Source organism: Notothenia rossii (genome assembly GCF_949606895.1).
Source record: "Notothenia rossii genome assembly, chromosome: 7".
NCBI lineage: Eukaryota > Metazoa > Chordata > Actinopteri > Perciformes > Nototheniidae > Notothenia > Notothenia rossii.
The window spans coordinates 27,223,227-27,240,307 of NC_136905.1; the positions used below are offsets into that span (position 1 = coordinate 27,223,227).

At 38.7% G+C, this 17,081-nt stretch overlaps 1 protein-coding gene across 6 annotated transcripts in view; it reads right to left on the minus strand.

Annotated features, from left to right (window-relative positions):
• ulk4 (unc-51 like kinase 4) overlaps positions 1-17,081 on the minus strand; it is an 81,459-nt gene that overhangs the window by 49,484 nt on the left and 14,894 nt on the right. For 5 of the 6 annotated variants that reach the window (XR_013810248.1, XM_079693499.1, XM_079693497.1 and 2 more), the window contains exons 18-19: positions 16,045-16,152; positions 7,638-7,721 (exon numbers count right to left, since the gene is read on the minus strand). Coding sequence is in view for 5 of the 6 variants with exons in the window: in XM_079693499.1 (XP_079549625.1) it covers positions 7,638-7,721; positions 16,045-16,152 (192 nt within the window). In the remaining variant the exon portion in view is untranslated. The remainder of the gene's footprint in view (positions 1-7,637; positions 7,722-16,044; positions 16,153-17,081) is intronic. The other variant, XM_079693500.1, reaches the window with a different exon arrangement.

Sequence of the window (17,081 nt, forward strand, 5' to 3'; positions counted from 1 at the left end):
AACAAGGTGAACGTTTTAAAAATAATTCTCTTATGGAGGAAAATGAAGCTCTGATCTTTTACAAATGCGTCAATGGTCAGGCTGTGATCCACACTTATTTTACATTTGATGTAAATGAAAGACAGTCTATTCATCCACATGGGAACCATAATGATGACTGAGAGCTAAAATAACCTACCTATTAATCCAATAGGACATTGTGCATTCAACACCAAGGGACTACGTAGGATGACAACATAATGAATCCTCTGGCACCCCTGCGGGAACCAGCAGAATGGACTGTTCCACGATTCCCCAGGCTAAGCGGGCCAGCTCACTAATGAGCCCACGGGGGAGCACCCACTGTCTATGTGTTTAATAGACTGTAGCCCTGCCAGGAGCTACACAGAAAGAGAAAGAGGGGGAGACTGGAGGAAGGAGAAAGAGGGAGAGCGATGCAGTGAGAGAGATATCCTTACATGTGGTGAGAAACAAGTAGCTCCAGCTCATGCAAGAAACTCCATCATTATGATGAAGAGAGAGACATGCAGGAGACCGAGGAAAGAGTGAGTCATTCTCGTTATAATTTCCCGCAGTACGAGCAACAAGTTCATCCAAGAAACACACTCATTGTATTATACTCAGTGTCCTACTTAAACTTCACATCTCCAGAATGTCAACTAACTTAAAAGACATTCAAGTATTTTTTGCAGCAGCTTCCCCAAAAACTTTGCTACAAGGTCATTGCAGTTTTATTTTTCTTTGCAAGATTTGAATCTAAATACTGAGTCAGCTGTTATTTTGTAAACACAATTTAAATCATACGACCACAATCCTTTATCTCATAATACCACAACTCACCGGCAGTCTGTATTCAATCGACAGACCAAATTAAAACATTCTAGGAGATGATGTTGCATTTAATTCAGTCTTTTTCCACCCATTAGTTTTTAAGTTGAATATTCAGATATCAAGGAGAACATGTTTGGATAATCAATCATTTGACAGACATCACTAACAAAGTGCCAGTATGTTTACATAATGCTACTTTTGTTGTTTTTAATGTGTCTGCCGTATGGCCATGATTTGCAACAACAATGATTTTGATACATTTTCATTTTTTGTGGAGGAAACCTGGAAAATGTACTGTAATTGCTCTGGGATAAAACATAGTGGTTTTGATGGGTTGCAATGGGAACACCTTTCTTCCAAAGGGTCTGAATGTATTATGGCATACATTTTATTATAGACTTTATAAGCTTAGGTGGAATTCCCGCAAATTATTTAAAAAACAAACCAACTTCAATATTTTCCATAATGTGTGAACACAAACACATGATATGCATAATAAAGCTCAAATATGTCCTTTCAGTAAGGCACATGGGTTAAGACTAAAGAGATATAAAACTGTGGCAAATCATAGATTTTCTTGATTTGCCACTTGAAATTGGCATTGCTGAACAACCTTTAGTTTATCTTCCTCATGTATCCAGTCTACACAGGATTCCCATCTTTTTCATCAGGCTTCAACAGGACTAACTGGCCTCCTGGCAACTGGGCTGGAGTAAAAATCTCCCTTTTTCTGTAGCTCAGGGCTGACAGGTGAGATTTACAAACGTTGAAACCCTGGCTAAAAGAACATTGGGGAGAGATGAAAAGGCTAGGCGGACATGCAACAATAACATCTTGTCTTCAAGTGTCCATCAGTGGATTAGTTTTATATCCAAACATGTTTGCACCTGGCCTCGGAGTCTAAAGTAGAAAGAGATCACATCACAAATACTACATCACATGACTTTGACGCAGGATTTGTGTGTGTGCACGAGTGCGCGTGTTCACATGTCTGATGTGGTTTCCCTCTGTAATTAAAGTCCCTTAGAAGCCAGTGCACCTGGTTTTGAATGAGCCCCTATGGCAAAGACACAGACACCATCTATCAGCCTCACACAGAACATCTAACACCCCTAACAGCCACAGTCAAAGAGAGAGACAGCCTGTCTGATTAACAGGCTAGCAGACAGGCAGTGGGGCGTACAGGAAGAGGGAGGGACTAAACAACACAGCAGAAAAGAGCAACAAGTAGAGATGCAGATAGGCCAACGCAAAGAACACAGACACAAAGACAGACAAGCACATGTGAAACAGGTTAACCAGCAGACTGAGGAAACAAACAGATAAGAACAGAGATTCAGGTAGAAACAAACCGAAGGCAGAAGAGGAAAATAATGTGGCATGGAAAAAGGACAGGCTAATAAAAAAAGGAAAAAGAGTAAAAGTTAGGTACACAAACTAACAAAACAAAAAAGTAACTGTACATTATTATGTTATTTAATGTACACTTGTTTGAATGCGTGTTAAGGTGGGTGATGGTCATCTTATGAGACACAAGGGTAGGACCCATGACTGTCTCCGAGGGTCCCCCTCTGTTCTTCTATCCTTTGTGGAAGATAGTAATAAATCATTAATAGGGTGTGTGTGTGATTTATGCCTCCTGCCCCCTGGATCCTATCACTGTAATACTGTTCACACATCCTTTCTGCTGCACACACACACACACACACACACACACACACACACACACACACACACACACACACACACACACACACACACACACACACACACACACACACACACACACACACACACACACACACACACACACACACACACACACACACACACACACACACACACACACACACACACACACACACACACACACACACACACACACACACTTTCAATCATAGGCAGCAGAAGCATCATCTTGTACAGACTCATAAATAATTTCCTGCAGCTCAAGTCTGGCCTGGAAAACCTGCCTTTCACTCCATGCCATCCACTCCCCCTCTCCAACTTCAACTCTCATGCTTTTTCTTCCTGACTCCCTGCCATCTCCTCTCCCTCTCCCACTGCACTGATCCTTTTCTCTCTCCCTCTCTGTCACTCTCTGCCATCCCCCACCCTCCCCCTCTCCACTGGTTAAACCACCACGCTTGCTCTGGCTCTGTGCCCCCCTAGTCGACCCCTACTTCAACTACAATGATCTCCATCCCGCTCTCTCGTGCTTTACTTGTAAATCAGGAAAACTCTCAACAGCAGCGGAGGGGGCTGGGGTGATCCAGGGGGTCAGAAACCGCATCAAAATCAAACCGCCTGGAGCGCATTAGACAGGGTCTTGGCGCTGTATCTCAATGCTGTCATGTAAGGAACAGTGTGGCACTGGATTTACATTTAGCACATTAGCAAACAATCTCATTCACACTGCACACAAGAGACACCACTTCAACCAATATTAAGGTTACAACTGGTCACCTATACAATCAGACAATATTTATTTATAAAAGTTTTTAACTAAGAGTAGCACACACATCGGATTTGTAGTTTATGCTCATGTACAATTTGAGAAATAATGATATTCAAGTGATATTTTCTCTGCTCCCAGAATTAAATCCACTATACTTTGTTGCAGTTCACACATATTTAATTTCCAAACCAAGGTCAAGGAAAACCAAGGGAGAAAATCAATGTTCCTGAATCTCAAATGGCTCCATCCAAGATTTGAATCATCTTTAAAGAGCAGTTAGCTTAAGTTAAAATATATTATTTAAAGCTGAACAAATCAATATTACTATATTTACAATGAATCAAATGAATCTTCTGGATGTTAAAAGGTGTTGCAATTTGTTATAAACATACAAACAATTGCCGCTTCTCAGCACAGCACTGTAAACTGTATTGGTATTATTTAATCTGGCATCTCACTGTTTTCCAATAGCAGCAAAAAGCTGAACCGGCTTGGCACCTCGCTGCAGACACATTTGATGGTAAAACACAGTCAAGCATTAAGCAACTTAAGAGCTGGATATTATGTTTCCCTTAGGAATTGGTGGGCTCCAAAATTGAGCTAAAATTGCAATGCGATCCAAAAGACTACATGTTAAGTGTGAATTTCATCAAATTCCAACATTAGCGGACTTCTCTTTTTTGTTTTGTTTTTTTATAATTTAATCAGGAAATAAAAACTGCAGAAAGGGGGCACAATGGGGTCTTAGTTCTCAATGGGATTGGCAGTACGAGCAGCCTTATGCCTTGGGCTATTTGTCAGCCTGGTTGAGAAAAATGATATTAATTCTCTGTCTATAACCCTCCCCCACTCTGTCTGTCTCTCATTAGATACTCGAGGGTGAGCAACCATATCTGCAGTCTTTCTGACCAGAAGTTCAACTTTGTATAACCTACAGTATGGCAGGATTATCCAGGCGGATCACAGCCTGAGTCCCTCATGTGTGCTGTCTTCTTACTGGCTCTGTCACCTTGTTTGGTTTAGCAGACATTTGATACAATCACTGCTAAATGTTGTTATTTCACACAACCCTGGATGTACTGCTTGTTATTAAAACATGCTATAATAAAATATATTATGCATTTCAGTTACAATGTTGTGAGCTAGAAATTACTCAAAATGTTTTAACATTAACAACTCATGTTTGGAATAAGGTTGGACCCTGCTTTTTCTTTCCACCAATGTAGCACGAGTATATCTTTGGGCGGCAGTGGCTCAGTCTCTAGGGACTTGACCTGGGAACCGAATTGTTGCCGGTTCGCGTCCCGATCGGACCAAAATAAATAGGTAGCTGGAAAGTTAAAAGTTCACCTCCTGGGCCCTGCCGAGGTGGCACTATTTGACGCCATCTCTGACATCGAAAGTGACCGGAACTGGGCCTGTGACAGTGGCAGTGACAGCGATGCTGAGGAAGATCTGACGTCAGAGCCCTCCAAGAACAGGTCAAGAGAGGAAGACGACGAGGAAGATGAGCCAAACAGCAAATAATTCAGAAACTAAAAGGTTTGCTGACAGACATTTTACAGCTAGTTACAGTGACTGTAACACCATGTCTCCTGAAAGACGCTGTTTGATGTCATATTGTCTCTTTTCAAATACAATCTGTGAAACCTAAAATGCCAAAATCCGATGTATTCAGTATTGGACAGGTCTTGAGACATCGTACGGGGAAATATTTGGTTTCACGAGTAGCGGGGCACAGAATAACCATGTGTTCTTCAACCAGAGACATTTTTTTATAAACATTTGTGTTGCACCTTAGGCACTAAAACACAAATTCAATTTTCAAGTTTAGAGGTTCTGCCATTGTATCGGCATTGCTAATTTTCAGGGGACAGAGGATGGCAAAAAGCAGATTGCATTAACTTGCTTAACACAGCTGTCCATGTCTGTGAGTTGCACAGAGTTATTGATTTTTAGATCTTTGTGAAATAGGTAGTACATTGAATAGTTGCAGGGCAAGTGCTTGAAGTAGGTTGTACATTATTTCAGCCATTTATCATTTCAGTGCAATGTCAACTTGCATTGAACACAAAGGGAATAAGCTGCAATATGGCACTCAGGTATTTTAGTTTTATGTAGTTGAAAGAGCATCAGTAAAAAACTGCACTTAAAATGTCACTATCATTCATCATTTGAATTAAACAAGTATCTTTTGTATTTAAGCAGTATAATGAAAGCAGTAGAATGGCACAACTGAGTACACTTGTTAATTGCAAGTAATATTGTCATTTGATATAAAACAACGTTATTTTATATTTTCCTCCTATCGTTTGGTTGAGCCTCAGGTACTGTTGTTAGCAAGCTAAACACTAACATGGCAAACAAAACAATGATAGCAACCATTCCTATGCTAAGTAATACATTGACTGGGATGAAGGATGGTTTGTTCGCCCCCCTGAGACATCAAGTTTTCCTATATTTCTAAAATGATTCACAAATGGCTATTCTGTATCAGCAATGATATAGTTATATCTCAACAGTTTGTATGTACGGCTCTCTATAGACGTATAATACGCTATGGTATAGTGTGACCACCTTGTAAATTCCAGAAAATGCAACTCCCATGAGACACAGTTAGAATATTGAGACTGGTCTGTAATATAATAGCAAATACACAACAGGAACAACAGCCAGTCAGGGAGAGGGGAAAAGAGAGACAGGAAGGAGAGAGGAAGAGGAAGAGGAGGGGGGAAGGACAAATGGAAAAAGAGGGAGGCAGGTTGGGTCTGGGGATGAGTGTCTGGTCTCTGAGGCTGAGTGAGTGTGTGTGTGTGTGTGTGTGTGTGTGTGTGTGTGTGTGTGTGTGTGTGTGTGTGTGTGTGTGTGTGTGTGTGTGTGTGTGTGTGTGTGTGTGTGTGTGTGTGTGTGTGTGTGTGTGTGTGTGTGTGTGTGTGTGTGTGTGTGTTTTTCCGTCAGCCTTCTCTCACAGCTCAATAATGATAAGTAAGTCAACCTCCTTTCTCCTCCCCTCCACCCCGCTCCCTGCTCCTGTCACACACTCACACACACCCCTGCTGTTCATCTCTCCCGCTGGTAATGAAGCAACAGTAGGTACTAGCTGACAACTGTGTAGACCAGAGTTTCATCTGTATTCATTCTGCTATGGTGGGCCACAACAGGAAGACCACTTCTGCCTGTGACAGACAAAACAACATGCATCTTTCTCCGTCCCTCCCTCCACCTGTTCACTGTATCTATCAGTCTTACCACCCAACAGAATTGTTCTTATTCATCTGCGTTAGTCCACTATGTAAGAACACCACAAAAGCTTTGTTATAGAATCACTTGGCTGTTTAACATGTGATAGACAAATTAGAACAAGCACAACAAAAACTATGCAATCTTAAAAATATTTCTTGCACCTACATTTAATTAAGGAGGCACAGCGTGTTGAGGTTAAGAAGCAGAGCATTCAAATCAAAATAAGACTAGGTTACGTTGAAATGTAAATATAAGCAGAATGAAGGGAAACATCTGAAGAAAATTGTAATTAAAAGATGTCAAATAAATATGTGTAACTTCCTGTCCGCCCTCTGATTGCAAAGAGGGCGGAGTCAGAATTGTCAAAAGCTTGATGCCAACATAGAACACAGTTTTATCACTGCAGACATATATGTCATTTTATAAAATAATGACAAACTAATATGAAATGGAAAGTATAATTAAATAGAAAAGGAGAGGATATAGAGAAGCGTTAAAAGAAATATAGCAGGTAAGCCAGCAACAGGGAAAGAGCGATCCATATTTCTGCTTGTGTTTCTGCTCCATCTACTGTATGTGTGTATCTGGAGGGTCCTAATTGCTGCTGAGGTCAGGCTGCTGAGCAGTAAAGGGCTGTGTTTGATGCAGGTAAGAGTGTGTGTGCACGTGTGTGTGTGTGTGTGTGTGTGTGTGTGTGTGTGTGTGTGTGTGTGTGTGTGTGTGTGTGTGTGTGTGTGTGTGTGTGTGTGTGTGTGTGTGTGTGTGTGTGTGTGCGTGTGTGTGCGTGTGTGCGTGTGTCTGCTCTGCATGCCCTTGACTTGCAGCTGGCAAACAACGCTTTAGGCCCCCACAGCTGCCTCATCATTACTGTTCACAGGGATCCCCTGCCCCACACACACACACACACACACACACACACACACACACACACACACACACACACACACACACACACACACACACACACACACACACACACACACACACACACACACACACACACACACACACACACACACACACACACAGTGAGAGAGACTTAGTCACAGCTACACAGGCACAGGCACAAAAACAGACACACGCAGACATACACAGAGACACTCACCCCTTCCCGCAGGCTCCTCATTAAGCCAGTGTAGGCGGCAGCGGGAACGAACCACAGTCCCTCTGGGGAGCCTCTCTTCTCCTCCTGATAGAGAGACATTGAGAAGACGGGGAGAAAGGGTGAGAGGAAATAGGAGGAGGGGGTACAGATTGGGGGGGCATGGGGCAGTGGAGGAGTAGAGTGGGAGTGGGAGGAAGGCAGAGATATTACATGGAGGAGATGCAAGTAGAGCAAAGTGAGGAAAAGGGCAAGACAGGGTCAAGTAGGAGAAGGGAGCAAGAGGAGCCATGACTTCCTGATTACCATGTCTGTGCGTGAAGCTGCTTTCCATACCATTCAAACTCAATGGATTTCTGTTCTGTAAAATATTGACTTTTACTTAGAAACATATTATGTTTTAGTATTTTACATAATGTTTTCTTTAATTTGTCTTGTTTGAGTAAACAATCACATCGCAGGGAGAAAACATTTAAATAAACTAATGAAAGTTTTTTATTAAAAGTGGACAAGGCTGTTAATAAAAAGTATCTTCACTTTCAAATGTTGCCTCATCTAATGCTTTGAGAAACAAATCTATTGATATCTTAGTCTACAATATCTCTAAATATGCCCATCACAAATTCCCCACGGCCAATGTGATTGCTTTCTTTTTCCAACTTTAATCCTAAACAAAAATATGATTAATTTACAATGTATTGGAACTCAGAAAAGTAGAATATCCTCAAATTCAACACAACAGTGTGTCAGTTTTGCTTAATGAATTATTCAAATAATAATTCAAATTGTTGTCAATGATCTTATTGTTGATTGAGTCTTGTTCATTAGATCATCCAGGAAGTATGTACTTATTTTGTACTAAATACGGTATCTAAACTGTTATAACAGTGCTGTATTACATTTCAGATCAAATCTGATCATTTCAACCATCATTTAACAATGCCCCGTAACATTACATACACACTGTTCTCTGCTCTAGGCTATAACTCACCTTGAGGAATAAGACAGGACTGGAGGCTATACCAAAGCTAATCTTTGTCATTGACTGGTGCTGCAGTAGAAAAGAGGAGCAAAGCGGCTGACTTTACCTGGGGACACTAAAGGGCCATTCCGCATTACTCACATCAAAACATGCTGCATCAGAAAATTAATCAGTCTGATCATTAATGGTGTTTTCTGTGGTTATGTACTATTTCAGTGAACTATTTCTGGTGGTTTGAGGTCATGCACGATTTTAAGAAGAGTTTTCACCTCACCACACTGCTCCCACCATGTGGGAATAGTCCGAAAACTTTGTGTTTCAACCTTGAAGCAGTAAATCCAAAGTCCAATAAAAGTTTATGCTTCTGTGGTTGTACGTACATTAGATCTAACCTTGAGAATAAATGCAGCATTGCAGCTGATCATTGACATTGACCAGAAGACCCACCAGATCTGCCAGCCTGCCCTTACACCAGGGGACTCTTAAAAGACTCAATAACTACTGGGGTTTTAAGAGCCATTAGAAGCCCACACAGCACTAAAGGCTGTGCTAATCATCGACTGAAAAACACATCAAAACCAATCCTCAATCCAAAGAAGACAAGCAGGTTACCTTACATCAAGAAGGTTCTATTAGACTCTAATGACTGCCATCGCTTCACACAAGAAGCCTGCATTCAGCGATCTCCAAGCTCCAAGTTCCAATTCAACATTTCAAAATGGAAAACCTTGAAAGAACAGCAAATCATTCTTACTGAAAAAAGCATATCAACGTTTTTAGGGACTCTAATATATGAAATATATATAGGTCATAGCACTAATATAAATACCCAAATATTGTTCTTAGAGCTCTACCATTGGCATTTATTAGCAGCATATCATCAATATAATAAGAGGTGAGTCTATGTCTATATTTGAGATATATCTTACCAAGTAAAAGCATCTACTACCATCTATTTAAAAGAGATATCGTGAGCTCCTTTGTGCTTCAGTTGCCACTTTCTGTTCAAGTTATGATTGTATTACAGACATATTGGGCGGGACTAAGAGCAAAACATAATCGTTTTTTGGCCTATGGTTCATGACATTTTGGATGTTTTTTTAAGCAAAAATAATGCTTGTTTCTGATGTAAAAGGAAAACAATGGTTCAAATCAAGTGTACTTTGTCACCCTAAAACCTCACATCACAAACAACACCAGCCCCATTATGCTAAAACATTTGACAGAAGAAAAACTTTTTCAGTTTATCTTTTCAATATCCTATATCTCTAATTTGCCTTTTGTCTTTTCTTTTCTTACTATAACCAAGTGCCCGAGATTATTATTTTCTTTAGTTGCTATTAACAACTGACCCTGAACTCCAAGAGGGGCTACAGGAATCAGTTAATTAAAGCGCACACGCATCCATGGAAACCACAAGCTCCTGCAGGAGGAGAAAAGTCAATGTATCAAGAGCTTCTACAGACACTGATGAGATTCCTCGTGGCTTCAGGAGAGTAATAAGTGTAATCAGGCAGGGTGATCGATTTTTGAAGGTTATCCGTCAGTCTTGTAAATAAAATTCTTACCCTTAATCAAGTCGCCTGGCTAGATTGAGGTTAACTAGAAATAAATTGGGATCACCTTTTTCTAATGAAGTCAAACGAGGCCTCCTTCACTCTTTCTCTTGTAATTTTCAGGGCTGGGGGTCAATTCACTTATAATTCTATTTAGTCAGCATGTACATTTAAACTCCATTACCTAATGACAGAGCACTCAGTTTCATTCATTTCCCTGGAGATAGGTCTTTCTCACCGAAGTAATAAGAAAATGTGTTTTGATCTTCCTGGCATTTGGTATCCACATTGTGCTCGATTCACTTTGACTCATTAACTCCAAAAGAAAGTAGTCATTCTGTCATGAGCCTGGTTAGAGGTTTTATTTATGTTTTCCTTATTAGATAAGAAACCCTTTACGGCATGGAATGTTTGTTTTTGTTTTCTGCTTCATTTTTTGGATTATTCTCTTTGTTTAAGCCCATCTTCTTCTTCTTCTTCGATATATATATATATGTAGAAAGTACATTGAAAGGGGTTGTGACCGCAAAAATGCCAATTAACTCCATGGCAAATGAAATACAGGCATGTCATATTGTTTTTGTAATTTATGTGTACGTCAGTAGGTGTTATATGTTTTTTAGGTTTACAGTTTTTTGGGTCCCTATCAGGTATTTAAAAAGGTTGACAAAGTTATATCACTCATTTTAGATGATACATGACGTGTACTAGTACTACGATTGCAACTTATAACTGTAACGGCTTGGCTAATGTCTCTAAAAGAAATGAAGTTTTTACTTGGTTGAAAGATAAAAACAATATTAAAATTATTTGTGTGCAGGAAATGCATTCTAATTTGGAAAACGAGTTGAAATGGAAATCAGAATGGGGTGGAGATATTTGTTTCAGTCATGGCACTACTAATAGTAGGGGTGTTATGATTATGTTTAAAAAATAAATTCAACACTTAGTTCATTCTGTACAAACTGATGAGGATGGAAGGTGGATTATGTTAGAGGTGACAGTGGATGACTTGCACGCAAATATCATTAATATCTATGGGCCAAATGATGATAATCCCAATTCTTTCGAGGAGATCCATAAAGTTATCTCCTCTCTAAACAATAACCAAAATATTATAGTTGGAGATTTTAATACGGTGTTAAACATAAGTAAGGATCGTACAGGTACTCATTCTTTTAATAATCACCCACAGGCCTTAAATGAAATCCAACAACTAGAACTGGAACATTTATACTCTGAGCGTGTGAATGGTATAATTTATAGATCCCGTGCCACATGGATGGAAAAAGGGGAAGAGTGCACGGCTAATTTTTTAAGACTCAACCAAAGAAATTCTGCCAAAAAAACCATTATTAGCCTGTATACTCCAAATGGTACTTTACTGACATCTCCACAGGAAATATTAGCTGAAGAGGTGGATTATTTTAAAACCTTATATGCTCTGGCTCCAGAGTCTCCTGTAGGATCCAATATTGAGTTATTTTTTCAAAAGAATTATGATCAGATACTGTCAGTAGATCAGCAACTAAGTTGTGAAGGAAACATTCTAGAAGAAGAGTTACTGGATGCTATTAATTCCTTCGCTCCTGGCAAATCACCAGGGATTGACGGTATACCTGTTGAAGTTTATAAAACCTTCTACACAGAAATTGGCATCCTTTAACTACTCCTTTACACAAGGAATATTATCAAATACACAGAAAGAAAGCATCATCAAATTGTTACTGAAGCAAGACCCAGAGGGGCATTACAAGAATCCTTTTTATATGAAGCATTGGAGACCACTCACACTACTTTGTTGCGACACCCGCATTCTGTCCAAATGTATTGCAGAGAATCAAGATAGTAATTGGGAATATAATAAAACATGATCAAACAGGTTTTATAAAAGGGCGTTTTATTGGAGATAATATTCGCCATCTGCTTGATATGATAGATAATCATGAAGAGGATGGAAAACCAGGACTTTTATTTATTGCTGACTTTGAAAAAGCCTTTGATACAGTAAAATGGGATTTCATTCAAAAATCCCTCCAATTCTTTAATTTTGGGGAAACCATTATACAGTGGGTGAAGGTTGTATATAACCAACCTACCACTAAAATAGTTAATAATAGATATCTATCAAAAAGCTTCAGCCTGTCCAGAGGCGTACGTCAAGGGTGTCCACTGTCTCCATATCTGTTTCTATTATGCATTGAAATTCTTGCTATCAGAATTAGAAACAATTCATGTATAACAGGCTTAAGATCAAATGGTATTGAAACAAAAGTAACATTATATGCAGATGATGCCACTTTATTTCTACAGCCTGAAAAAACTGCATTAGATGCCCTCATAGTTGATTTAAATAACTTTTCAAAATTAGCTGGGCTAAGGCCTAACTTTGATAAATGCTGTATTAGGAGAATAGGAACATTAAGAGGCACAGATTTCAAGCTACAATGCTCAGCTGAAGTCAAATGGTGTAATGGTTCAGTGGATGTTCTGGGAATTCATATTCCAGAAAATCTCAAAGATCTAGTTAAGGTAAATTTTGAGCGAAAAATGCAGAAAACTGAGAAAAGAATTCAACCTTGGAGAGGGAAAGCTCTCTCATTACAGGGAAAGATTACATTAATTAATGCACTTGTGATTCCACAGTTTGTTTATCTCTTGATTTCACTTCCATCCCCAGAGGCATCTTTTTTTTAAAGCTTTGAACAACAAATGTTTAAGTTCATCTGGAATAATAAGCCGGACAAGATAAAAAGGCAATACATATATAATACACTTGAAAATGGTGGACTAAACTTAAAAAATGTGGCAGCAATGAATTCATCCTTAAAAGCATCTTGGATTAATAAGATGTATCATAATAGTCTTTGGATAACAAGTCAGAACTTATTTTCAGGGCACTTATTTTTGACTGCAAACTGTTTCCCTTTTTCCAATTAAAACCTCACCACTGTGAATGGTTATTCAAAGAAATATTAGTAGAAATCTCACCATTTGTTAGAGATGCATTAAAGGCTTGGATGAGTTTCCAGTATTACCCCCCAGACACACCAGAAGAAATCCAAAATCAATTAATATGGTTGAACTCAGAAGTTTTAATAGATGGAAAACCACTATTATGGGTTAGGGTTAGGGTTAGGAATTATTTTCATGAATGATTTACTAGATAGCACAGGTAATTTAATTTCATATCAGTGTTTTCGCTGTATGGATGGTCAGATATGTGATTTCCTTCACTTTAACCAGCTGCTTTCAGCTATTCCAACTAACCTAAATTAAAAAAAGATGGAAACCGACAACAGATCTGTACACCTCATACAAGAAGTCAGAAATCGCTATCAAAAATGAAAATAAATAGAATAATTTACAATCACTGTTTACAGAGCAAGGGCCTTACTGCTTTTCCTCATGCGGTCTGTTCTTTCTGGGAAGAAAAATGTAATATTCTGATACCCTGGAAACAATTTTTTAGAACCATATACAAAAAACAATTGATTCCTATTCAAGAATCTTCCAACTGAAGATCTTTTACAAGATTATCGCTACAAAAAAACAACTCAACACTTTTAATATCGAACCGTCACCACTTTGTAGATTCTGTGAGGAGGAAGAGGAAGACCAGATGCATTTATTTTTTTTGCAAGACTGTGGACTGAGATTCAAAACTGGCTTAAGACACTTTATATTGATTTTGCATTTACTCCCTTTGGTCTTTTGTTTGGGCTTTTGGATGAGGACAATACACAGTTGATGAATACAATTATTCTTCTGGTAAAAATACTTATTTTTAAAGCTCAATCAAGGGGAAATCTGAATTTAAGGTGTGTAAAAAGTAGATTAAAAACACAATTTATTTTGGAAAGGATGATTGCCACAAAGAATCAAAGGATGGCTCAACACACCATGAAATGGGAAACAATCAGCTCTAGCGAAGAGTGGGATAAAAAAGGAATAATAAATGCTTTTGATGATATTGGACTGTCAACCTATTTTTATTTATTTTTTTGTTTTGTTTATGAAATGTTGAAGTGACCAACTGACTGTATTTTATTATTTTTCAGTTTTTTGTTGTTGTCTGAGATAAGAATGTCTCTTGTTGTTATTGTAATGTCCATGTTTTTGTGTCTGTAGCCTGTGCAATAAAATTAAAACATTTTAAAAAAGTAGTCATTCTACACAATTACTTAAAAGTTGGGAAAAGAGAAACTTTTCTCAGAAAGATCATTTTCAATATTCACATTTTAAAAGCAGTTTCTTGGGGGCATCCTGATGGCCTGGAAGTATAAGGTACAAACTACACAAACACAATGCTATTGGCTAGTTTGTTTTAACTTTAGTATACACATTTCTGTAGAACAAACTAGTTGTGAGAAACTCTACAGTTTACCATCCTACCATTGTGGGAGTTTGTAATGTATTAACATTCATTGTATTTCTCAAAACATGTAAATATGAATATTTCAATTAATTGAATGCATTTGTCTTATTATTTAATTATCTGTGTAGGTCTAAGCCAGGGGTGGGGAACCTCCGGCCCCCGGGCCGTATACGGCCCGCGAGACAATTTGGTGGGCCCTCGAGTTAATTTAGAAACACACGCAAAAAATTAAAGAAATCTAGACCGCAAAAAAAATAAACAAGCGAGTGCCTGTTTTTCCTGGCCAAGGTCAGGGTCCTTGAACACAACACGAGCCTAACGTGTCATCTCGTGGTATATGTCTCGTCTGACCTGGATGCAGTTCAGATGGAGAGCACCAGAAATGTCAGTACCCATAAGGAGCCGTACTCATGCCGCAGTTTTTGCGTGGCTGTGTCTTTAGTTGAAAGCCCAGTGGCGATCTGCTCATCTGTCATACTGATCATACAGTCAATAACGTTGTTGTTATTAGCATCTGGTTAGCTAGCTGTGCTAACGAATATAAGAAGCTTTTTCTACAACCAGTGAGGTAAAGGCACACCTTTATAGGATCATAAGTTTATACAAAAATAAGAGAATAAAGTAAACGGGTTTAAAATACTATATGACAGTAAAATAAAGTGTTATTAATAAACAAGAATACAGTTTGAAAGGGGAGTGATTTGTAAAATATCCATAAAGCAAAAGAAAATCTGTTGAGAGATGTATCCATAGATCTCTTCATGTTGCTCTCAAAGTGCACCAGATTGATGCTTTTAACTTCAACATTTAAAAATAAATCTTCCCGGGGGAGCATGCCCCCGGACCCCACTAGAGGAGGTTAGGTCTCCCCCCCACTTAAATCGTGTCCACATGGATGGGAAACTAAATACATTTGCACACATGTTGTGTCCATATCTTTCATGCCACAACCATGCACGTGCATGCATGCGCGAGTATTGGTCAGATATCTGGATTTAGCTAAGACGTTCCTTTTTTTTTGCACAGAATGAAAGAAAGGCCAAATGAATGGGCTGTGATTTTAGTATTTTTAAGCAGAGGTCACTAATTTGTACGGCCCTCGGAGGATGTTGAAAAAATTGAAAAGGCCCTTGAGAGGAAAAAGGTTTCCCACCCCTGGTCTAAGCAATGGAAAGTACTGAGAATCTGAGATAAATGTAATGCCTCTGTCATATTATAGGACAGATTCCATCTTAATGTCCAACTGTGATATTGAAAACCCTAACTAGACTGATGACAACATCTAAGACTAAGGAATACTTATACAAATATTTGGCACAATGTGTTAATAACTGTTACAGAAGCCACAGAAAGGAAAAGAAGGAAGTTGTAATGAGCCATGGAACTACATACTGCAATCTTTGCCCTTGGACTGCACATATACAGTGTGTTCCCTTTAAATCAATAAGCTGCATTATGTCTGTCTCTTATACTGGCTTCTGTGATGAAGCCTACCTGAGAGGCGATGAGGTAGAGGATCTCCCCGAGTGGCGGCAGCAGGAACTGCTTTATTTTATCATTCCTCAGGTTATCTCTCAACAGGTCTGTCAGTGTGGACACAGCCTGGAAACAGAGAACACACATCGTTTCATTAGCACTTATATTTTTGAAAGAAAAAAAGTTAAATCAGCAGCTCTCTAAATTCTTTACTTCTAACATCAGTTTGCAAAAGTATAATTACATTATGCACTCTTCATAGATATGTGCATGATCTTTGCATAAAGTTTGCACTGGATGGTGAAAAGATAAAATGTGTTATTTTCCCAAGAACGCATATTTCCATTTTTGCATCGCCCTGCGATACATACACTTAATGATACTGAAATTATAATTGTGCAATCCTGTGAATACCTGTGGATTTGTCTAGACAGCATTCTCCCTTTCAAACTAAATGTGGATCAACTGACAGATTAAACTGAGGATAGAAAGTATTCGCTTAAAATCATATCCATGCTTGACTATGGCTAACTTTACATTAAAACTAAAAAAGTAGACCTGACCATGCAACAACTGTAGGAAACTACTCATCATTATTCAATGATGAGTATTTGACAACAAATATATTTTACTTAAAATATTGGGGATGAATCTTTTGTTATGTATACAACTAAAACAGAGAAAACTAAACAGTGGGTAAAGCAGAACGGGTCATATTCGGGACATGAACGGGAGTATGAAATGCATACAACACAGACAAAAAGAAAATAGAAAAAAACAATATCTAGGTCAAATATAAAAGAGGGGGAAATGATTGGTAATGAGGTGAAAGTAGGAGAGACATATATATATATATATATGTGTGTGCTAGGTAATAGCAACAACAAAATCACTGAAAACCTATAGAAAGCATACACACGTGCACCAAAATAAAGGGTAAGGGACACACAATAATGCATGGATACACAAACACATTAAGTATATGCACAAACAACTTGGTACACAAATTGATGCAATCATATGCACTTGGAAGAAATGCACACCCTCAGAGTTAA